At 43.7% G+C, this 24,501-nt stretch overlaps 1 protein-coding gene across 1 annotated transcript in view; it reads left to right on the top strand.

Moving 5' to 3' along the window:
* GDA (guanine deaminase) overlaps positions 1-24,501 on the top strand; it is a 54,763-nt gene that overhangs the window by 13,278 nt on the left and 16,984 nt on the right. Inside the window, exons 2-6 of the mRNA XM_026652439.2 lie at positions 5,036-5,124; positions 6,914-7,085; positions 9,440-9,527; positions 20,937-21,042; positions 23,754-23,781. Of these exons, the coding sequence (XP_026508224.1) occupies positions 5,036-5,124; positions 6,914-7,085; positions 9,440-9,527; positions 20,937-21,042; positions 23,754-23,781 (483 nt within the window). The remainder of the gene's footprint in view (positions 1-5,035; positions 5,125-6,913; positions 7,086-9,439; positions 9,528-20,936; positions 21,043-23,753; positions 23,782-24,501) is intronic.

The raw sequence follows: 24,501 nt of genomic DNA, 5'->3' as shown, positions 1-24,501 counted from the left end.
GTACATGTCGTGAGGCCCCTCCCCCTCCGTCAGAGCAACGGCAGACAGTTGATTCGCGCCTTTTTACCTGGGTTACCTGTGCAGACGACATACCACGGCAAGCATGGAGCCTGCTCAGCTCAGCTCAGCTCACCGTCACCATATGTCATCTGGGTGTCAGCAGACGTGGTACTGCATTGCTACACAGCAGCAGCTAATTGCCTTTTGGCAATAGACGGTGCAGTATGACTGGTAGCCTTCATCGGCTATCTGGGTGCTGGCAGACGTGTGGCCGCATTGCTACACAGCAGCAGCCCCTTGCCTTTTGGCAGTAGATGGTGTATTACGACTGGTATCCGTCATCGTCGTATTCCAGTTCAATCAGAGGCACCTGGGCAGACATGCTTTGTCTCCTGGAGACTCAGTCCTGCCGGCAGTCCTGTTGAACCGTCTTGACGATGATGGCTAGCAGTCGTAGTACAGTATCTTCTGCCAAGCACCCAGAAGATGCCGAGGGCTATCAGTCATGCTGCACCGTCTGCTGCCAGCTTAAGATGTAAAAAATAGATGTATTCATTTGCTTCCCCCTCCCTCCGTGAAATCAACGGCCTGCTAAACCCAGGGTTTTGAGTTCAATCTTTGGGGAGGGGGGGCCATTCTGTGTGACAGTTTGTGTTTCTCCCTGATGCACAGCCACCTTTGTTGATTTTAATACCCTGTACCTGTACGCCATGTCGTCAGTTGCCCCTCCCTCCCTCCATCAGTTTCGCGCCTTTTTTCAGACAAGATGCCATAGCACTGGGATCATGGAGCCCGCTCAGATCACCGCGGCAATTATGAGCACTATGAACACCACACGCATTGTCCTGGAGCATATGCAGAGTCAGGACATGCCAAAGCAAAACCAGGACCAGCCAATGAGGCGATTGCAGCACGGCGACGAGAATGATGAGGAAATTGACATGGACATAGCCCTCACACAAGGTACGGGCCCCAGCAATGTGCAAATCATGGTGTTACTGGGGCAGGTTCATGCCGTGGAACGCCGATTCTGGGCCCGGGAAACAAGCACAGACTGGTGGGACCGCATCGTGTTGCAGGTGTGGGACGATTCCCAGTGGCTGCGAAACTTTCGCATGTGTAAGGCCACTTTCATGGAACTTTGTGACTTGCTTTCCCCTGCCCTGAAGCGCCAGAATACCAGGATGAGAGCAGCCCTCACAGTTGAGAAGCGAGTGGCGATAGCCCTGTGGAAGCTTGCAACGCCAGACAGCTACCGGTCAGTCGGGAATCAATTTGGAGTGGGCAAATCTACTGTGGGGGCTTCTGTGATCCAAGTTGCCAGGGCAATCAAAGACCTGCTGATATCCAGGGTAGTGACTCTGGGAAATGTGCAGGCCATAGTGGATGGCTTTGCTGCAATGGGATTCCCAAACTGTGGTGGGGCGATAGACGGAACCCATATCCCTATCTTGGCACCGGAGCACCAAGCCACCGAGTACATAAACCGCAAGGGGTACTTTTCAATGCTGCTGCAAGCCCTGGTGGATCACAAGGGACGTTTCACCAACATCAACGTGGGATGGCCGGGAAAGGTACATGATGCTCGCGTCTTCAGGCACTCTGGTCTGTTTTGAAAGCTGGAGGAAGGGACTTTCTTCCCGGACCAGAAAATAACCGTTGGGGATGTTGAAATGCCTATTGTGATCCTTGGGGACCCAGCCTACCCCTTAATGCCATGGCTCATGAAGCCATACACAGGCAGCCTGGACAGTAGTCAGGACCTGTTCAACTATAGGCTGAGCAAGTGCCGAATGGTGGTGGAATGTGCATTTGGACGTTTAAAAGCGCACTAGCGCAGCTTACTGACTCGCTCAGACCTCAGCGAAAACAATATCCCCATTGTTATTGCTGCTTGCTGTGCGCTCCACAATATCTGTGAGAGTAAGGGGGAGACATTTATGGCGGGGTGGGAGGTTGAGGCAAATCGCCTGGCCGCTGGTTACGCACAGCCAGACACCAGGGCGGTTAGAAGAGTACAGCAGGGCGCCGTGCGCATCAGAGAAGCTTTGAAAACTAGTTTTGTGACTGGCCAGGCTACGGTGTGAAACTTCTGTTTGTTTCTCCTTGATGAACCCTCCGCCCCCCCCCATCCGGTTCACTCTACTTCCCTGTAAACCAACCACCCCACCCTCCCCTCCCCCCTTCGAGCACCGCTTGCAGAGGCAATAAAGTCATTGTTACTTCACATTCATGCATTCTTTATTAATTCATCACACAACTAGGGGGATAATTGCCAAGGTAGCCCGGGAGGGGTGGGGGAGGAGGGAAGGAAAAGGACACACTGCAGTTTAAAACTTTAAAACTTTAACACTTATTGAAGGCCAGCCTTCCGATGCTCGGGCAATCATCTGGGGTGGAGTGACTGGGTGGCCGGAGGCCCCCCCACCGTGTTTTTGGGCGTCTGGGTGAGGAGGCAATGGGACTTGGGGAGGAGGGCTGTTGGTTTCACAGGGGCTGTAGCGGCGGTCTCTGCTCCTGCTGCCTTTCCTGCAGCTCAACCATACGCTGGAGCATATCAGTTTGATGCTCCAGCAGCCGGAGCATCGACTCTTGCCTTCTGTCTGCAAGCTGACGCCACCTATCATCTTCAGCCCGCCACTTGCTCTGTTCAGCCCGCGATTCAGCCCGCCGCCTCTCCTCTCGTTCATATTGTGCTTTTCTGTAGTCTGACATTGACTGCCTCCACGCATTCTGCTGTGCTCTTTCAGCGTGGGAGGACATCAGGAGCTCCGTGAACATATCATCCCGAGTCCACCGTTTTCTCCTTCTGATCTTCGCTAGCCTCTGTGAAGGAGAAACATTTGCAGCTGGTGGAGGAGAAGGGAGAGGTGGTTAAAAAAGACACATTTTAGAGAACAATGGGTACACTCTTTCACGTTAAATTTTGCTGTTCACATTACACAGCACATGTGCTTTCGTTACAAGGTCACATTTTTCCTCTTATATTGAGGGCCTGCCGGTTTGGTGTGAGAGATCACTCACGCAGTGCCAGGCAACAGAATTCAGCTTGCAGGCAGCCATGGTAAGCCACAGTCTTTTGGCATTTTTTAACCTTCATAACATGTGGGAATGGTTTCAAACAGCAGCGCCCTCATGTCCCATACCAAGGACCCATTGGGTTGGCCATTTAAAATGGGTTTGCAATGTAAAAGGAGGGGCTCGGGTTTCCGGGTTAACATGCAGCACAAACCCAACTACCCCCCCCACACACACACACCCCAATTCTCTGGGATGATCACTTCACCCCTCCCCCCCCCACCGCGTGGCTAACAGCGGGGAACATTTCTGTTCAGCCGAGCAGGAACGGGCACCTCTGAATGTCCCCTTAATAAAATCACCCCGTTTCAACCAGGTGACCGTGAATGATATCACTCTCCTGAGGATAACAAAGAGAGATAAGGAATGGATGTTGTCTGCATGCCAGCAAACACCGGGACCATACGCTGCCATGCTTTGTTATGCAATGATTCCAGACTACGTGCTACTGGCCTGGCGTGGTAAAGTGTCCTACCATGGCGGACGGGATTAGGCAGCCCTCCCCAGAAACCTTTTGCAAAGGCTTTGGGAGTACATGAAGGAGAGCTTTCTGGAGATGTCCCTGGAGGATTTCCGCTCCATCCCCCTACACGTTAACAGACTTTTCCAGTAGCTGTACTGGCCGCGATTGCCAGGGCAAATTAATCATTAATCATTAAACACGCTTGCTTTTAAACCATGTGTAATATTTACAAAAGTACACTCACCAGAGGTCCCTTGTGTGCCCTCAGGGTCTGGGAGCACGCCTTGGGTGAGTTCGGGGGTTACTGGTTCCAGGTCCAGGGTGATAAACATATCCTGGCTGTTGGGGAAACCGGTTTCTCCGCTTCCTTGCTGTGAGCTATCTTCATTGTCTTCATCATCATCATCTTCCGCGTACCCCGAACCCACTTCCCTGTTGCGTGTTTCTCCATTGACAGAGTCAAAGCACATGGTTGGGGTAGTGGTGGCTGCACCCCCTAGAATGGCATGCAGCTCCGCGTAGAAGCGGCATGTTTGCGGCTCTGCCCCAGACCTTCCGTTTGCCTCTCTGGCTTTGTGGTAGGCTTGCCTTAGCTCCTTAATTTTCACGCGGCACTGCTGTGCGTCCCTGTTATGGCCTCTGTCCTTCATGGCCTTTGAGACTTTTTCTAATATTTTGCCATTTCGTTTACTGCTACGGAGTTCAGCTAGCACTGATTCGTCTCCCCATATGGGGAGCAGATCCTGTACCTCCCGTTCTGTCCATGCTGGAGCTCTTTTGCGATCCTGGGACTCCATCATGGTTACCTGTGCTGATGAGCTCTGCATGGTCACCTGTGCTCTCCACGCTGGGCAAACAGGAAATTAAATTCAAAAGTTCACGGGGCTTTTCCTGTCTACCTGGTCAGTGCATCTGAGTTGAGAGTGCTGTCCAGAGCGGTCACAATGAAGCACTGTGGGATAGCTCCCGGAGGCCAATAACGTCGAATTCCATCCACACTACCCCAAATCCGACCCGCAAAGGCCGATTTTAGCGCTAATCCCCTCGTCGGAGGTGGAGTAAAGAAACCGGTTTAAAGGGCCATTTAAGTCGAAAGAAAGGGCTTCGTCGTGTGGACGTGTCCAGGCTTAATTCGATTTAACGCTGCTAAAGTCGACCTAAACTTGTAGTGTAGACCAGGCCATAGTGATGGACTTGTTATTGAGTGTAGATAGTGCCTGGATTCACTTCCCATAAGAAGTTGCAGGTACAAGGTGGTTTGGTTTGCTTAGTGGACCATGAGTAGGCATTTCAAAGTCAGACCTGGGAAATCAGGTAGAACAGATGTTTTAATACAAGCACATTATGTACTTTTACATTTCTGCTGTAAAGAAATATGCACTTAAAATCAGATGTTGTAAAATGATTACTGTTTTGTCATCATGTGATGTTAATGTTGTGTATATATTTAAATGCAATATTAAAACATTTAACTATTTTGTTTTTCTCCTTTAGATTGTGTTTTTGGAGCAAGCAGATCAGCAAGAGCAACTAGCTAAGAAGTGGGGCTTCAAAGCATCTGATATAAGAGAGCTTAGTAGTCAGTAGGTATTGTATTTAAGTTCATTTAGTCATTTTGGTTTCAATTTGTTCCCTGGATGGCTGAAGTATTACATATGTATTTGCACTTATGGATCCAGACTCCATTCTGTCCTTTGTGGTTTTGCCTATGCAAGGCATTTTGGATTGGGCCCTAAATGTGGGCAGTGAATACGCTTTTGTCATTCCTTGAGTTGGGAGTTTAGCAATGAGTGAATTGTGGTAACTGATTCATAACTCTCAGATTGTAAAGCCATATTTAGGCTTGACAAATAACCTATGCTTTTTGCATAACTGTAAACAATATTCTCTATCTTTTTTAGTAGTGTAAATTTACATTCTGTTGTCCATTTTGTTGGCAGCAGGCTGTGCCAGTTGATCCTGGTGGAAAACACAGCAGAGTTAATAAGTGGGGGTAACACTTCACTTTAAAATTCTGGCTCAGCTGTCAGTTAGCATGATGTCTGTTTGTGTTAGCTACCTGTCTGATAAGACTGAGGTATAGATTTCAAAATATGACACATTTGTACATTTCACACTATTGAACAGTTAAGCAAATAACACATACAAACAAAATTCTGCCAATATTCATCCAAATTCAAAAATGAATTTTGATTCAACCATACTTGCAATTCTTGCGTTTGTGCTTTGAGAACATTCAAATTGTCAATATTTATTATCAAAATAGTAATGAAAAGCAAATTTGAAACAAAAATGCTTGAATATTTGGCAAATGTGAATTTTGAGTTGTATACTTAATTGTAATATTCAAAATACATGCTGTGTAGGTTAGTTACATATGTCACCCAATCGGGGCAGAAACTGTAGCATGTGACTTATGGAACAAATTAACAGAGCAAATTTCAAAAGTTTGAATATAAAATGTTCTTAATTAACAATGCGGAAGTTTCATGAAGAAATTTGTGAATAATGTTGAACAAATAAGTCAGAATTCATGGTTTATGATATTTCATAATCAGAAAAAATTCAGCAAATACATTATTATGGACGATTCACTCAGCTTCATTGCCAAATGCATTTTTTTAGAGATCTCATCACATTTGGAAGAAATATTTATAGCCATAGAAATTAGTTTCCAAGAAAATAACTTCAGAGTATGAGAATAAGAGTTTTGTGATACTACAAGAGGGGAAAATTATTATTTTCTACTATTTTAAAAATATTTGACATATTTACTTTTAATTCCTGATGGAGCCCATGACCCAGGGCTTCTGGTGCTGGAAGTCCACTCAGAGGGGTAGTTGTGGTGACACAAGGCCAGGGGCGGCTCCAGGCACCAGCGCAGCAAGCGTGTGCCTGGGGCGGCAAGCCGCGAGGGGTGGCCTGCTGGTTGCCATGAGGACGGCAGTCAGGGGGCCTTTGGCGGCATGCCGGCGGGAGGTCCGCTGGTCCCGCGGTATCGGCGGCGGGTACGCCGAAGGCGCGGGACTGGTGGACCTCCCGCAGGCATGATGCCAAATCTGCGTTACCAGTGGACCTCCCGCAGGCATGCCGCCGAAGGCCGCCTGACTGCCGTGCTTGGGGCGGCAAAAAACATAGAGCCGCCCCTGCACAAGGCAGTGTCCTAGAGTGCCTGATGCTGCACACAGTAAAAGGATGTACTTCCTTAGTAGAAGTCTGTACTTTGGATGCTGAACATCTGGGGTTCAAACCCCGCAGACCATTCGTGCTGGGGGCCATCACACAAGCATGTTGTACAAAACAAAAACATAAGTTATTCTTTAAGAGCAATTATTTAAAAGTCCAAACTACTATGATTTTTTTTTTTAACAGTGAATTCTTCATGCCAGGAATGGTTGATACACATATCCATGCACCTCAGTATGCATTTGCTGGAACAAGAGTAGACCTACCTCTTTTGGAATGGTTAAACACATATACATTTCCAACAGAAGCCAAATACAAAGATAATGATTTTGCTGAAGAAGTATACACCAGAGTTGTAGTAAGTACAGCAAATGTCTTCTGCGTACTATTATAAGGTAAAGTGCACATTAATGAACTATATCAGCTTTCAGAAGCTGACAGTACAACTCAAAAAAAATTAAGGAACTATATTAAAATTTATATTATGAAAAATAGGAACTAAATAAATTGGGAATATTGTCATTGTTCAAGATTGTAAACCAAGATTATCTTTCTAATTCTGATGTCTAGGAGTCTGATTAGGTCTGTGTGAACCCAGCAAAGTTCAAGGTATTCTTAGCTTCTCTTTTTTAGGGTTTTAGTGGTTTGCAAAGCTGGTTCAAGTTTAGCAATCTAGTACAAGTATAATAACTACGATGTAGTTCCATTGAAATTGTAATATTAATGAAAAAGTAACTTATTGCACAAGTCTGTTACTTGAAAATACCAGCTTTATGGACTTTATCAATGTGTGTTTCTCAGTGAAACAGCATTTAATCTATGATGCATCGCCTTTATTACAGAATGTATTTTACATTAAATGTGTACTTAGCTAAAAATTAAGATACTTATGTGATGGGGACCAATATAAGAATCTAGATAGCCCTTTATATAATGTGCATCACCAAAATAGTTCCCACTTCAACAGTTGTAAAAGTCCATAAAAAGAATATGAAATAGTTGGGAAATTCTCAGTTAAGACTAAGTATAAATTAATTCAAATTATCCATAATGAATATATGTCTTTTTGCCTAGTTGCTTACATCAGAACTCATTTCATCACATGATAGGCAGCAATTAACATATATATCACCTATCCTAGGCTCAAGGCACCTTTGCCAACATTTAAAAATGCAATCAACACAAGTAAAGCCAGTGACTGCTGCACAACCCCAAGCCAAAGAAGACTATTAACATCTACTTCAGGGAGATTATACCTAGATACAGTTTCTCTATGATCTTACCCAAACATGAAAGATTAGATAGTGTATTGTCAGCATCACACGTTGGTTTCTTGAGTAGAGGCCTCACAGCAGCTTTCTTAAGAGATGCCTACTCCCTGAAGCAGATGTTGATAGTCTCCTATCTCCTAGCAGTTCACCATCGAGGGAGGACATGAATCCAAAGAATACGTTGTGGGATGAAGGGAACTATTACAGTTTTGAACTAATAAGTACAGTAACTCCTCTCTTAACATTGTAGTTATGTTCCTGAAAAATGCGACTTTAAGCAAAACAATGTTAAGCGAATCCAATTTCCCCATAAGAATTAATGTAAATGGGAGGGGTAGATTCCAGGGAATTTTTTTTCACCAGACAAAAGACTATATTATATATATGTATACACAGTATAAGTTTTAAACAAACAATTTAATACTGTACACAGCAATGATGATTGTGAATCTTGGCTGAGGTGGTGGAGTCAGAGGGTGGAATATTTCCCAGGGAATGCCTTAGTGCTGAACGATGAACTAGCACTCGCCTGAGCCCTCAAGGGTTAACACGTTGTTAATATAGCCTCACACTCTACAAGGCAGCACAAATGGAGGGAGGGGAGACAGCATGGCAGACAAGAGAGAGACACACCCCCTGTGTGTGTGAGAGAGAGATGCGCATTGCTCCTTTAAGTACGCTGACCCCACTCTAAGTACATTGCCTTTTTAAGTAGATCAGCAAGTTGAGACAGCAGCTGCTGCCTCCGTCTTGAGCCCGGTCGTGTCACTCTCTCCCCACCCCCCGGCTCTATGGAGATAGGGTAAGTGGGGGGGAGGGGGCAGGAGCAGGGGGGAGGGGGACACCCTGACATTAGCCCCCCTTGTTCCTCCCCTGGCACAGAAAGTAGGAGGCTCCCGGGAGCAGCTCCAAGGCAGAGGGCAGGAGCAGCACATGGCAGTGAGGGGAGGGACAGTTGAACTGCTGGCAATTGATAGCCTGCTGGGCGGCTGCCACACAGGGAACTTAGGGGAGCGGGGAGCTGATAGCGGGGCTGCCGGTCCACCCTGGTTCCAAGCCTCCACCAACCAGCTGCAATGGGCTGCTCTTTCTGCAAATGGTGGACAAAGCAGGCGGCTGCCAAACAACGTTATAAGGGATTATTGCGCAACTTTAAACGAGCATGTTCCCTAATTGATCAGCAACGTAACAACGTTAACCGGGATGACTTTAAGTGAGGAGTTACTGTATATCAGCCCATATCCATCATAGTTTTCCCATTAAATACATTAAGAATCTGCTATAAAATTAGTATTTTTTCACTCCTCACTTCTCTTTCAGTCCCAGTCAGTGCAAAATTCCGTAGAGCCATCTTGCAGATTAAAACCACTGATTGCATGTTTTGTCATTTTGGCAATGTGACACACTTTTCATACAGCTCAAAACTGAATTCTTTTTATAGAGAAGAACGCTAAAGAATGGCACGACTACAGCATGCTACTTTGCAACAATTCACACAGCTGCTTCTTTGCTACTTGCTGAAATTATAGGTAAGAACATAAGAGTGAGTTTTAAGAGAGATTTCAGCAGAAATAATAGTTTGTTCAAATCAATGGAGCTATGCTGATTTACACCAGTTGAGAATCTGCCCCTCTATTTATTCTCTCCCTGAAATCCAACTATCCTCGCTCAATTGTTCAATCCCTCTCCCACTCATTCACTCACATTTACCCTCTGCTCCATCAATTACCACCACTGTCACCCCATGTCCCAATAAACAATTGCAGCTCCCAAATCAACTGGTACGTTACATCACTCATCTCTTTATGTGGCTCTGCTGCTCCTGCTCTCTTGCTGCTTGGGTACTGGAAGATCCTATGCCTAAATGGCAGGAGAAACAGTCAATATCTTTGCTCCCTACCCCACTCAGGCATTGGGGTGGGGTCAGTGCCAACATCTTCACTTACCCCTCAAGTCTGGAGAGAGGGACCTGCACCAAGATCTTCTCTCCAATCCACAGGGAAAGCAATGTTGTCAACTCCCACTATGTTATTGCAAAGCTTGGGATAACTTGGAATCTTTATTAAATCCTCAGTTTCTGGAATCAAGTGAATTTTGTGAGAATCTCAGCTTTCATTTTTAAAAAGTACGTTTCTAGCCCTGCTGCTTGTGGAGAAAACTTGAAGCGAATGAACCCTGAAGGCTAAGAAACCTGAAGACAGAAAAAAAGAACCCAATACTTGTTTATTTAAGTCTCATTGGGTTACAAATATTGACTAGCTTTAAAACAATCTCGTGGAGGGGCTTAGGCTGTACTCATTATTTTTGAATGGTTGGGGATTTCCCCCTCCCCTGCAACTAGGCCTGGGGAAGGGGAGCTGAGGCAGGATCTTGATTCTTTCCCTTGGCTTAGCAGGGAGAGGGGCTTTGTTGGGATCTTCACTCCCTCCTCCACCAAGTGAGAATGGTCAGTTTTGTCTCTTGGTGAACTGGCCTGGAGAGTCCAATGGAGACGCGTGCCTCTTGGCTAAGGAGCTCCCATGCACAGGAAATACTGGTCAGTGCATATGTCTGCCACCAGGATGCCTAGTGTTGGGGAAACCTCAGCTGGGGCAAAGGAGAAGTATTTGCCTGACTACAGTTATTGGAATAAAAGTTTACAGATTCCAATGGTCTGTGAATAAATATTTTACTTCCTTGTTTTTGTAATGTTTTCATATTTTTTCTGTGAGGTGGCTTATTGCACAGAAGCACATTTTCAGTGTGCCCTCAAGCTAACTTCTGAAGTTACATCCATGCTTTTGCACATGCAAACAAAATCTAAGCTGGTTTGCATTTGCAAATGTTATATGAATGTTCAAATCAAATGTAGAATTGATTCTCTGTGCTTTTAAGGCCCAGGACTGAAATGTCTTTGGGCGGACACTTTTGTATATAGCACTTGCCCATACAATTACTGTGTCCCAAATGTTCAACTGACATGTGCAAGTCCTCCGATGTTGTTAGTCTTCTGTTTTCATAAGGACCAAATTCGGCCTCAGTTCCAAATAAAAACAAATCAGAGTAATGACTTATTTGAATTGAACACTTTAGACAGTATGATGGATTTGTTCTGATATAGTTTGCATGCAATAAATGTGGAATATACTCTTGGCTCTTTCCTCAACACCTAGGAACATTAAGCATGTGAACTTTTGTGACCATGACCAACATGCTCCTAGTGGAATGACTGAAAGAGGCCATTACTATTAATTTTGCATATATCTCCTTTCCTAATTATATAGTAGAGATCTCATGCAAACGGAACAAAATAATGTGAGCCAACAAAATTTTTGTAACCAAGTGTGAAACCATATATGTTAAACTTTGCTGAATCAGGCCCTAACTGGCGAATCATCTGTACAAATGCCCTGTTTATATGTGCATTTATGGTAATTGCACATGCAAATATCAGCACACAATTGTATGCTCATTTTTGCATATGAATGTCCAACTTCCTTTTCTCATTGCTATTTGGCCTTGATTAAAGGACTAATATAATTTTCCAGGAGCAATATAAAAGATAAGCCAGTGGAGTAACGCAAGAGACTCATGTGGCCCACAATCTTATCTGATTATTCATTATTATGTGGTATCTTAAGTTTGAGTGCTCCTGGACCTTATGCCTATATATTATAAAGGGGCCATAGACTTCAACCCAGTTATGAATTCTCTCATTTCATTTTTAATTGAAAATGCCTCACAGTATGTAACAAGCCCTGTGCCCTGTCATGGCTGACCTTTTCAGAGATGATTAAATACTGCCATGTTTGAGGATGTAGATTCTGCATTTACTTTTATGTCATAGACAAACTATATATTAAACCAAATATAGGATTTGTATGGTATTACTCTGTGAAAACATAAGTGCTCAAAATGACAAAGATGTAGAGGGTCTGCTTGATCTCATTATTACTTGATAAGCACCAACACTGTTTTCAGTGCTGTACAAGACACACAGAGACATGTCTTCTGCTTCTAAGAGTTTACAATCTAAGGCCCTAATTCAGCAGAGAGCAGGCCATCCCTATTCAATACAGCATTTAAGCACGTGCTATATTTAGGCACATGATTACCTTCCATTGACTTCAATGGGACTTAAGCAGCTGCCTGAAGTTTAGTCTGTGATTAAGTGCTGTGCTGAATAGGGATGGACTTAAGCACATGCTTAAATCCTTTCCTGAATGAGGGTCTAAATAGGCAAAGACTGAATGGAAACAGACCAATGGGAGACCAAGATGATTTTGCTGACTTAGGCCTGATCTACACTAGACAATTAAGTTGACTTTACTATGTCAGTCAGGGACATGAAAAATCCACACCCCTGAGTGGCATAGGTAAGCTGATCTAACCCTGAGTGTAGATGGCGTGACGTTGATGGAAGAATTCTGTCAACCTAGTTACCGCCTCTTCGGGAGATGGATTACTTTGAGGGGAAGGGTTCTCCCCTCAGCATAGGTAGTGTCTACAGTGAGGCGCTATAGTGGTGCAGCTGTGTCGCTGTAGCAGTTCAAGTGTCAACAAGCCCTTAGAGTGCCATCTGCCTCATGGAAGTAGTGAGTTTTTGAACGGTTAGGAAGGGCCATTTTGGTTGGGATTTGAACAAGAGCTGCTTTAATAGTGATCATGGCTGCAAAAACAAACTGCAAATACAAAAGGACAGAACCAGAATTGTGGCTACCATATTTGGCTATTCATTTTTAAGTGACATCATAGATGAATAGCAGATAGCACCAATTTGGTCAATAATGTACAGGTATCACTTAAGCGTAATAGCACTAGGGACATTTCTAGTCATCATTATCATAATCTTGTTCATCACTATGATCTCTTGCGAGAGCGTGTGGGTTACCACAGTCTTCATTGACATGGCAAGTACACAGTTCTATGCAGGGAGGATTGTTCAGACTCCAGACGTGGTTGACTGTGCAGCAGCCCCTACTGGTAAAGGCACAAATAAGGTCTTATAGAGGCTCAAAGATCATTGGGCCTTAGAAGAATATAGAAAGTAGTTCACAATCTAAATTTTTTCTATTCATGTTGTGTTGGTGACCCAATATCTGGTTTGCCTGTGTGCAAAGACATCCAAATCTTTGTTTGCCAAGATACGTGTTTGTCCTCATGTGGTGGGAGTTTGGCCAGTGACTTGTCCTTTTCAGCAGCTAGATTGAAGCGCTAGCATTTCAGGTCACTGTGGATCTCCTTTTCTTTCTCGCTCTTGTCATACAGCACTACTACCTACTTCCTTGCTACAGCAATTGCAGCTTGTCCATCACTCTGTCCCAATTTGGCAAGATTTCAGAAGCAGTGAGCTCCTTTCATTTTGACATTAAACACAATTCCCCTCCTCCCCCAATACCAAATAGGGATGACAAAGAAGTGTACTGCAGGAAGTCTGTTGTAGAAGTCAGGAGTGAGTGCGTCACAAATTGCATGCACAAGTATGAAGTGATGCTTGTCAATTGTGCTGGTAATGGTGCCTGGTTCAATACACACGTTATCTATGTGTTCCATTTTTGGAAAGTAGTGACCTGGAAGGAATAAAACATCTGTCAGGTGACCTAATAATCACTATGGTTCCTTTGACATCATGAGACCCAAAAGCCATATTGGCACATATAGTATGCAGAAGCATCCTTGTGTCCACTGCCCATTGAGTGCTGTACAAGTCTTGGGCTTCTTCAGCACTTCTACTGGTGATGGACTTTGCTATTTCACCATTGGAAAAGCCTCCAGCAAAGAGAAGTGTTTTTGTTGGGTGTGCTCCTACACTCTCGGGTGCATTTTTGAACTAAATATTCACAGAGGAATTTTACAAGTGACTGCTTGTTGGATGCCATGTTTAGAAACTTTTTCTATGGAGGCACAGGGCATCTACCAGTCACCTGGTATTTCTTATATCCAAACTTAGATCCTGTCTGGCGCTGTCTCCCTCTGCAGTTTTCACTGAGTTACTGTTGTCTGAGGGAAGTAGGGCTTTATATCTTTGTAGCAGCATAGACAGAAGAATCACCTTGTAGTTAGACAGTGATCTTATGTACATCTCTCCCATTAGCTGATAAATTCAATGCCATAAGAGGACTATTGTTGCTGTGTAATTAGATGATTTTGCTTTAAGATTCATTTTACTTAAGTAGGAAGAAAAGCACGTTGAGTTATAAACTGCATCCTTAGCAAACGAGTCTTCCACATATATTCTGCAGAATATGTCATCATCTCATTTTTGAAGTGCTGCCTCCCTTAGATTGCTCTCTCAACTGTTTCAATTGTATGGAGTTTGTCTGTTTTTCCTCAAGCAAACAATGCAACAGGATCAATCACTGGAGGACAGGCTTGCTCTGGTGGCTATAGAAGCAGATGAACATGATGCTCTCTGATCAGATTCAGAGTCTGTTTCCCCCCACCCCCTGGGTTCAATTCTGACATGTGCCAAATACGAGTTGCTTATGTATTTCTGAAAGCAGCCCCTGTGACAGAGTCTTGGTGATGCAGCATCTAAACTAGAAAACTCATTCAGTAGCTGCCAATACAATTCATGTCTCCTGGTTTCTGCTGTCAGAATTCTGTCCAGCACTGGTGGCTTTTGATGGTTTTTCATTCTTTTGATTTTCTTGACAAACAACACATTTTTCAGAGTTTATGGGGGGTCTTTTCTCTTTGCTCTATGCTTTTAAGGGGCTTGTATCCCTTGTGTCTTCATATACTGTAATTCCCTTGTAGAGGTAGAATTCCCAAAGTATATTGTTAGCATTACCACCACCATTGCTAAATTAGATACAAATTAGATCTATATGAATCAAATTATACCATAGAGTTTCTATGGTTAGAAATCCCAAGCTTGAATAATAGGAATATAGTAGTAGAAATATACTGCAGACCATCTGACCAGGATAGCGATGGTGAAATGCTCTGGGAGATTAGAGTGGCTATAAAAATAGAAAACTCAATAATAAGGGAGATTTCAACTAACTTTATATTGACTGGGCACATGTCATCTCAAGATGGGATGCAGAGACAAAGTTTCTAGACCCCATTAAAGACTGCTTCTTGGAGCAATAATCATGGAACACACAAGGGGAGAGGCAATTCTTGATTTAGTCCTACGTGGAGCACAGGATCTGGTTCAGAGGTGAATATAGCTGAACGGCTCAGTAACAGGTGACCATAAAATAATTAAATTTAACATCCTTATTGAGGAGGGGGGAAAACCAAACAAACCTTCCACGATAGCATTTAATTTCAGAAAGGGGAACTACACCAAAATGAGGAAGCTAGTTAAATGGAAATTAAAAGGAACAGTCACAAGAGTGAAATACCTGCAAGCTGCATGGAAGCCCTTTTAAAAACACCATAATAGAGGCTCGAATTAAATTAAAAAATAGAGGACCAAAACAATGCCACTATGGGTAAAAGAGGCAGCTAGAGGCAAAAAGGCATCCTTTAAAAATTGGAAGTCAAATTCTACTGAGGAAATAGAAAAAGGAGCATAAACTCTGGCAAGTCAAGTGTAAAAGGGGTAATTAGACAAGCCAAAAAAGAATTTGAACAGCAACTAGGCAAAGATTAAAAAACGAACAGCAAAAACACTTTTAAGTACAACAGAAGCAGGAAGCCTGCCAAACAATCATTGGGGCCATTGGATGATCGAGGTGCTAAAGAAGCACTCAAGGAAGACAGTGCTTTTGAGGAGAAGCTAAATGAATTCTTTGCATCAGTTTTTACTGCAGAGGCTGTGAAGGAGATTCCCACACCTGAGCCATTCTTTTTAGGTGACAAATCTGAGAAATTGTCCCAGACTGAGGTGTCAATAGAGGATTTTTTGGAACAAATTGTTTTACAGTAATAAGTCACCATAAACAGATGGTATTTACCCAAGAGTTCTGAAGGAACTTGTAAGCTGGCATGGCTGTCCCTTCGCTTCTGCCTCTGAGGGAGGCCACACCTCCTCCTTAGTCTGCTAGAGTCTTTTCCAAGCAAAGAACAAAAGGGGGGAATTAGTGGTTTTCAAGGGGCTCCGGCCTTCAAGAAGGGCAGGGCTATAAACAGGCTGGGCTTTGGTCTGCAGTCAGGTAGAGCTGTAGCAGTTTATTCACCCCGTCTTTAAGCAGGGCTCCGGCAGGAGTGAGCACCAAACACAGTCAATGGGGCTCAAGTAGGTATTCCCAAGGAGCGCAGGCCTCGTGGGCTAAGGAGGGGGGAGTACTGCAACCCTAGGGGTGGGGTGGCAGGGGGGATGCGGGCCCACCCAACTGCACCGCGTCCTAGCCCAAGGCCCTAACAGTGGCAGAATGGTCTGCAACTGGGTCAGCGGGGAATCCACCCGCAACATGATGAGCGTGTTTCCAGCGTCACCATAGCCAGATGGTAGTGTGGCTCCCCTGGGCTGCTTCCTATTTTCCCCATCAGTCTCCCCAAGATATTCTGCCAAGTGGTAGCAGCTCCTCAGCATTGGGGGTGACAGGGCTCTCTGGAAGCTCAAGCTGGTCCTCATGCCAGCAGCGGTTCTCCCTGGCTTCCAACTCCAGCAGCGGGGAAGAAGCACGTCTCCCCTTCGGCAGCTCCCTCCAGAATGAGTTGCTGGGCTGGCCTTTTATATTTCCCCTTCCCGTCCCCCCCCTCTGCTTCTAGCGTGCAGGGCGTGGCCCTCCTGGTTCCACCCACCAGGTGGCTTGCGGCATCCCTCCACTTCTGCCTGTGAGGAAGGCCACACTTCCTCGCTACAGAACTCAAATATGAAATTGCATAACTATTAACTGTGGTGTGTAACCTATCATTTAAATTGGGTTCCATGCCAGATGACTGGAGGATCCCTAATGTGACGCCAATTTTTAAAAAAAGGCTCCAGAGGTGATCCTGGCAATTACAGGCAAGTAAACCTAATTTCATTACTAGGCAAATTAGTTGAAACCATAATAAAGAACAGAATTATCAGACATCAGTAAACATGATTTGTTGGTGAAGAGTCAGCATGGCTTTTGTAAAGGGAAAATCATGCCTCACCAATCAACTAGAATTCTTTGAGAGGGTCAAAAACATGTGGGCAAGGGTGATCCAGTGGATACAGTGTACTTGGACTTTCAGAAAGCCTTTGACAAGGTCCATCACCAAAGGCTCTTAAGCAAACTAAGGCTACATCTTCACTACGGGGGGGGGGGGTCGATTTAAGATACGCAAATTCAGCTACGCGAATAGCGTAGCTGAATTCGACGTATCGCAGCCGACTTACCCCGCTGTAAGGGCGGTGGCAAAATCGACCTCTGCGGCTTCCCGTCAACGGCGCTTACTCCCACCTCCGCTGGTGGAGTAAGAGCGTCGATTCGGGGATCGATTGTCGCGTCCCGACGAGACGCGATAATTCGATCCCCGAGAGGTCGATTTCTACCCGCCGATTCAGGCGGGTAGTGTAGACCTAGCCTAAGCTGTCAAGGGATAAGAGGGAATATCTTTTTCTGGATCAGAAACTAGTTAAAAGACAAGAACCAAAAGGATAGGAATAAATAGTCAGTTTTCAGAATGGAGAGAGGTAAATAGTGGTGTCCCCCAGGGGTCTGTATTGGGACCAGTGCTGCTCAACATATTCATAAATGATCTGGGAAAAAAAGGTAAACAGTGAGGTGGCAAAATTTGCAGATGATACAAAATTACTCAAGATAGTTAAATCCAAAGCAGACTACAAAGGGATCTCGCTACACTGAGTGACTGGGCAACAAAATGGCAGATGAATTGAATTATTTTTTTTTTTAATTAATGGAGATATCCTATCTCCTAGAACTGGAAGGGACCTTGAAAGGTCATTGAGTCCAGCCCCCTGCCTTCACTAGCAGGACCAAGTACTGATATTTGCCCCAGATCCCTAAGTGGCCCCTTCAAGGATTGAACTCACAACCCTGGGTTTAGCAGGCCAATGCTCAAACCACTGAGCTATTCCCCCCCCCCCCTTAAAATTAAGTGTTGATAAATGCAAAGTAATGCACATTGGAAAACATAATCACAACTATACATACATACATACATAATTGGATCAAAATTAGCTGTTACCACTGAAGAAAGATCTTGAAATCATTATGGATAGTTCTCTGAAAACAGCTGCTCAATGTGCAGTTAACAGTCAAAAAAGCTAATATTAGGAACCATTAGGGAAGGGATAGGTAATAAGACAGAAAATATCATAATGCCACTATATAAATCCATGTTATGCCCACATCTTAAATACTGTGTGCAGTTCTGGTCAGCCCATCTCAAAAAAGATCTATTAGAAATTGAAAAGTTACGAAGAAGGGCAACAAAAACGATTAGGGCTATGGAACAGCTTTGGTATGTGGAGAGATGAAAAAGACTGGCACTGTTCAGCTTGGGAAAGAGATGACTAAGAGGGGATATGATAGAGGTCTATAAAATCATGAATGATGTGGAGAAAGTGAATAAGGAAGCATTATTTACCCTTTCACATAACACAGGAACCAGGGATCACCTAATGAAATTAACAGCAGGTTTAAAACAAACAAAAGGAAATACTTCTTCACACAATGCACAGTCAACCTGTGGAGCTCATTGCCGGAGGATGTTGTGAAGGCCAAAACTATAACTGTATTCAAAAAAGATTTAGATATGGTACATCAGTAGCTATTAGCCACAATGGTCAGAGATGCAACTCCATGCTCTCAGCATTCCTAAGCCTCTGACTGCCAGATGCTGGGACTGGATGACAGGGTATGTGGATCACTTGATAATTGCTCCATTCTATTCATTCCCTCTAAAGTGTCTGATATTTGACAGTGTCGGAAGACAGGATACTGGGTAGATGGACCATTAGTTTGACCCAGTATGGCCATGCTTATGTTTTTATGTCAGTATCAAAATGCCCATTTTTGATTAGTGAGCACTTTGATTGAAGCTGTGTATTGTCATCTCTAATACTAATAGTAAACTGTGCATAAGTGTCATTGAACTAAAAAGCTAATTTTTTAGAATATTTCAAAGGCTAGTCCTGTATGCACAGGCAATTACAATTTAAAACCTTCTACCAGGCAGACTAGATGCTACATTGTATGTACAAAAGCTTACAAATGGAAGCATTGCATTAGTAATTCACATACATCTATATCTACCCACTATGCAGTACAAAGTATGGGCGTGCAATCTACTGCTACAGGTACACAACCTTCAGTATGAGACTGATCTGGTCAGAAAATATCAATTGAAAATATAAAAAAACTATTATAATCACTGTGAGGTACTTTGACAATTAAGAATATGCGATGTGAAAACATTTCATGCTAATACAGCGGTCTCAACCTGCGGGCTGCATTTGGCCCATTTAGCACACAGGTGTGACCCAGCTCAGCTGCTTGCTACAGGCCGGCCCGCATGGTGGGGTCTGGGTTCCCGGCTGCCTGGCGCAGTGGGGTCCGGGCTGCCCCGCTGCCCGGCGCAGTGGGGTCTGGGCTGCCCTGCTGCCCAGCATGGTGGGGTCAGGGTCCAGTCGGGGCTGCCGGCCTGACCTGCGTGGTGGGGGTCCAGGGTCAAGGCTGCTGGCTGGTGGGGTTGGGGGTCCAGGGCTCCCGACGGCCCTGCAAGGTCAGGGGTGGGTGCCTGGTCCCGCCAGCTCTGGGGCAGCCGCCTGGCCCTGCAAGCCCCGGGACAGCTGCATGGCAGAGGTCCGGGGCAGCCGGCTGGCCCCACGCGGTGGGGGTCCAGGATCCATATGCGGACCACAATGATAAATAAGTTGAGAACCACTGTGCTAGTATATTGCAAAATTGCATATTGCAGATGCCAAACAACTTCATCATTTCTGGCAAAAAACCCAATGCTTGCCCATGCAAAAACACCAAAGGGTCTTTTAATGTATTGTCATTTGGTAGCTTTGACCTATAATTTTAGCACCTTAATCTGCTGTTTAATTTAAACAGAAAAACTGTAGTCGTAGTCATGCTGCAGTGTTTCTGGAACTGTGCAAAAGTGACACGCTCTCATTCTGGGTACCATTGTTTCACCTCACCTACAGCACCACTGGACAGTTCCACATTATACCTCTTCTAAATGTACATAAAATAAGCTTTCAAATGATATGTAATATGGATGGGGGATACGTTAACCTCCAATAATATGGCCCTGTGGAGAATTGCCACATGCCTATGAAGACAGGAACAGTGTGTTCACTAATGACTAGATTCTGCCCAGCTCTTTTGGAGGTGTGCTGCAGTGGTTGTGCAGCACTGGTGTGGTCCATGGAAGATCCAGGCAGAATTGCAGTCCCTCCCCAATACCTAATGGATGCACAGTGCCCAAAAAGCAGTGCTTAATTTTTGCCAGGGCTCAGCCCTGGCACCATTAGGCTTGGCAATTCCTAGCCCTGTCACCTCTGGGCTTGCTGCACCAGTTATTAATGTAAAAAAATTGCTTGAGCCCAAGCATCTCTGTCATTACAAATTAAGCACTGCACAAAAGGGACAAGAAGGTGGGCTCTGACTTCCAACTGACCCGTGCAGTCAGATGGCACACAGGAAGGAGCAGGCTGCATGCCACAAAAGGGTGTGGTGGCATGCATGCTCCCCCTGTGGTTGGGGAATTCTGGGAGGCAGTTTGCCTGCCAGTGCTCTTCCTTCAGCAGTTTTGCACTCTGGACTATGTGTAACTGGCACGATCTAGCTCTTATTTATAATGTTTTCAGTAGCGAGTACTAGGGTAATGTTCAGAGTGTCCATTTAAATCTCTGTTGCTCATTACTTTCTCAAAATATTTTCCTTTTGGGCTAAAAAGTCTCAGTCTAAAGATGAAGAAAAGAACATTGCCCTGTTCACTCTTAAATGAAGTTATCTGGGCCAGAATTTGTTACTCTGGTTTTAAGTGCAGGTCTTGCTAGCAGTTTGTTTGGAAAACAACTAATTTTGAGTTTTATTCTGTTATACGTTTCACAGATAAATTTGGTCAGCGAGCATTTGTTGGAAAAGTTTGCATGGATATCAATGAAATTGTTCCAGAATACAAGGAAACCACTGATGAATCTCTCAAGGAGACAGAAAGGTAAAATGATTATACTGATAGTATTATCTTTAGAAATTGTATTTTTAATAAAAGTGAAAAAGGACAGGAAGGCTAGTTAATGATTAAGCCTAAAACTTTAAAGTGTAGGAAGTAATTTTTATTCTTCCTTTAAAAAAAAAAAGTCTGATTCTCCTCTCACATGAGTTTTCCACTAATGCAACAAAATCTGCGTCAGTGGAATTTCTCCTAATTTACAACAGTGTAAATGGGAGAAGAATCTGGTCCATACAGTGTACACATGCTTCTTTTAATGACTCTTCTGAAAAGGCTGAGGTTTAACATGAAGGACCTGATACAACAATGAATTAGACTGGGCACCAGATTGGTGTATGGATGCATGCTGATCTGGGAGCCATTTTGTGAGGTCACTACCCTGCAAGTACTTGAGCACATGTGTAATTTTACTCATATGAGTAGTCACACAAATGCTTAAGTGTTTGCAGGATCAGGACCATATTGGGAATACAGGATAAGGTAACATACGGCAATCTAAATATTTTATGGAGTGAGTTTGGAATTCCCACATTACTTATGTAGGTTATCCCAAGTGAATGCTAGTAAAATCTTTTTACCACTACAAGTTATCATGGATTTTTTTAATGGCATATATTTAAAGAAGAGGGTTTTTTTAAAAAAAAGGTTTAAAGATTATTAGTGTTGTACTAATGTTTTTTTCCCTTGGCTGTTCACCCAGGTTTCCTTAGTACCAACTCCAGCAGTACAAGCATTAGAGCAGTGGTTCTCAACTTATTTATCATTATGAGCTGCATATGCAGCCCACACTGTGTTACTTGGGCCACAGGGGCTGAATGATAGGTCAGTGGCAGCCTGGCCCCCAACCCCCACTGTGTGGGGCTGGGGGGGCTTCCCGCCCCAGATCCCAGACCCCACCACATGGGGCCAGCTGACCGCCCCGGACCCCCACCCCTGCAGCTTCCCCAGGCCCCCGACCCCACGGGGCCGGCCGGCAGCCTCAACCCCGGACTCCCGCCATGTGGAGTGGGCTGGCAGCCCGGACCTGACCCTGACCCTGACCCCGACCACACCATGCTGGGCAGCGGGGCAGCCCAGGCCCCACCACGCTGGGCAGCCAGGAACCCAGACCCTGCCAGGCGAGCCAGCCTTGAGCACCCAGCTGAGCTGGGCCACAGCTGTGTGCTAATTGAACCACGGGTTGAGAACTGCTGCATTAGAGAGAGAGGACCTTCAGTTCTGGTACTTGTTTAAAACATCAGAATGATCTAAAACAGCTTTCCTGTCATGTGTTTGAGATTCAGTATCATGACTATAATAAGAATGGATGCTCTATAATTTTGGAAAAGAGGAATTCCAACTCTCATGGATAAGATAGCTGTGTCCAGCCTGGAACGTTTGCTTTTGTGTGACATGGACTTCAGCCATGAAGTGGGAGAAACTCTTCCTTTCTGTTAAAAAAGGAAAGTTTTTCGGCATGTTCAACTTAATTTTTTTAAATATGGTCACGATTTGAAAACTGCTCAGAATTTTAGAATATTAGAGGTAAATTCATGAGCATAGTTAGGTTAGGAAGTCAAAAGAATGAAATAAATGTGGTTTATCACATAGTCCCATAATTTATCATATAGATTCCAATAACTTACAGCAAACTGTTTATATCATATATATGGAGGCGATATATAATACCTTGCATTTATCTTGTACCAAAGTGTGGAGAGAAAGTGGTAAGTGGGCAGGACTGGGAGGAAAGTAGGTGGGAAAGTCTAGATTTTAAAAAAACCTGTATTTAAACCTGAAACTACAGTAGATGAAACTGATTACACTGAAAACTGAAACCAAACCCCTGAACTGTCCAAGATTTGCAAGAACCTCTGTTGCCAGTGAACCTCCAAACGCCAAGGACCTTTCCTGCCCCCACCCTGCCACCCACTGGTGGGCCCCTAGGACCCTCTCACCTACAGGAACATTAGAATCTTGTCTCCCTGCATCACAGGCCCTCAGAATACTCCCACATTCCAAGATGTGGGGACATGGTATGATTTGGGGGCCAGCTTTAGCTCATCTCTAATGTCCTGACCTCATTTTTAAAAAAAATATATTTGTAGAGCCACTTGTGCTCTACTCTTTAGTTTTGAATGGAACAAACTAGTCCACATTGTGTTTTCAAATGTGTAAATATTGGATACCCCTCTGGGCACTTTAAGTGAATGAAGGATAGAGAGTCTATCAGTTTAAATCTCAATATATGTAACTACTGTAAATGAAGCATAAAATATTGCAATGTTCTAAAAATAGGATTTTAAATAATAGAATAGATTCTATGCTCTGATTTAAATTCATGTGCAGCCAAAATTAAGATGTATTTTTTAATAGGGCTGCTATAGCATATAATCATGCTTTCTGTTGATTTAGTATAACATGTATTTGGTTTCCAATGAGAACACAGAGTAATTACCACATGTCTGGGGTTAATTACTACAAGTGATAAAACTTCTGCATATTTAGGGCTGGATTCTCAGCTGGTAAAAATTGGTGTAGTTCCACTGACTTCAATAGATCTATGCTGATTTACACTAGCTCAGAAACTGACCCTTACAGTTTTCAACTTTCTACATAAAACCAATTCACACGTGAAACACTTAATAAAACACTACGGTAAATATTTTTCCTAGATTTCTTAATTTATAATACTGGTTACTTTTTTCCCCCTTCAGGTTTGTTAAAGAACTACTAGAAAAGAAAGTAAGTAGAGTTGCTTTTTTATCAGCAGCGTAACCCACATTCTGTACTGTCATGTACTTTTTTTCCTATTTGCTGTATGAAATGGCTAAAATTCATTTCTCCTTTGTTTATATTCACTTTTGCATTCCCTTTTTTCTATGAAAATAAAATGAAGATTTGGAAGAAAACAATCCAGTTTGAATGAATAAAATTGTTAACCCTAGTGACAAATCAGTAAAGATAGATTTAATGACTAATTAAATCCTTAATCTGTACAAACTTGTTTGGGAGCTGTGGGTTTGAGTTGGCAAATGTCAGTGTGACACAATGCATTCAATATTGTTTGGTCAGAGCACTGCAGAATACTATACTTTGAAAAATAACTTATTTTCTTTAAAACTGCTCAGCTTCCTACAAAGAACAATTCTATGGTCATAGGAAGAAATAAGCTAATAAATCATTTCACTGTTTATAAACCATGCTACGAAGAGAAATCTTTGTTTAACTCAGAAAAAATAGTTGCCTTTTAAGGTAACGGCAGTATGGTGCCACAACTTTACACTGCAGTTAATAATACTTTTCCACATTAGTTTTTTGGATCAGCACATTCGGTCACATGTGTGAAGAAGATTCTAACGAAAATCTGCAGATATATTTTATGGCACTGTTACTATAGTCAAGGAATGTTACGGCTTTTCCTTGTTAAATTTCTTTTTTCAGTGGTTCATTTGTATGATACTT

The sequence above is a fragment of the Terrapene carolina genome, unplaced genomic scaffold, assembly GCF_002925995.2.
Source record: "Terrapene carolina triunguis isolate 2854851 unplaced genomic scaffold, T_m_triunguis-2.0 Scaffold113, whole genome shotgun sequence".
In the NCBI taxonomy this organism is placed as follows: domain Eukaryota; kingdom Metazoa; phylum Chordata; order Testudines; family Emydidae; genus Terrapene; species Terrapene triunguis.
The sequence above is the reverse complement of the archived record's forward strand: the minus strand, read 5'-3'. Positions and strand labels throughout refer to the sequence as shown.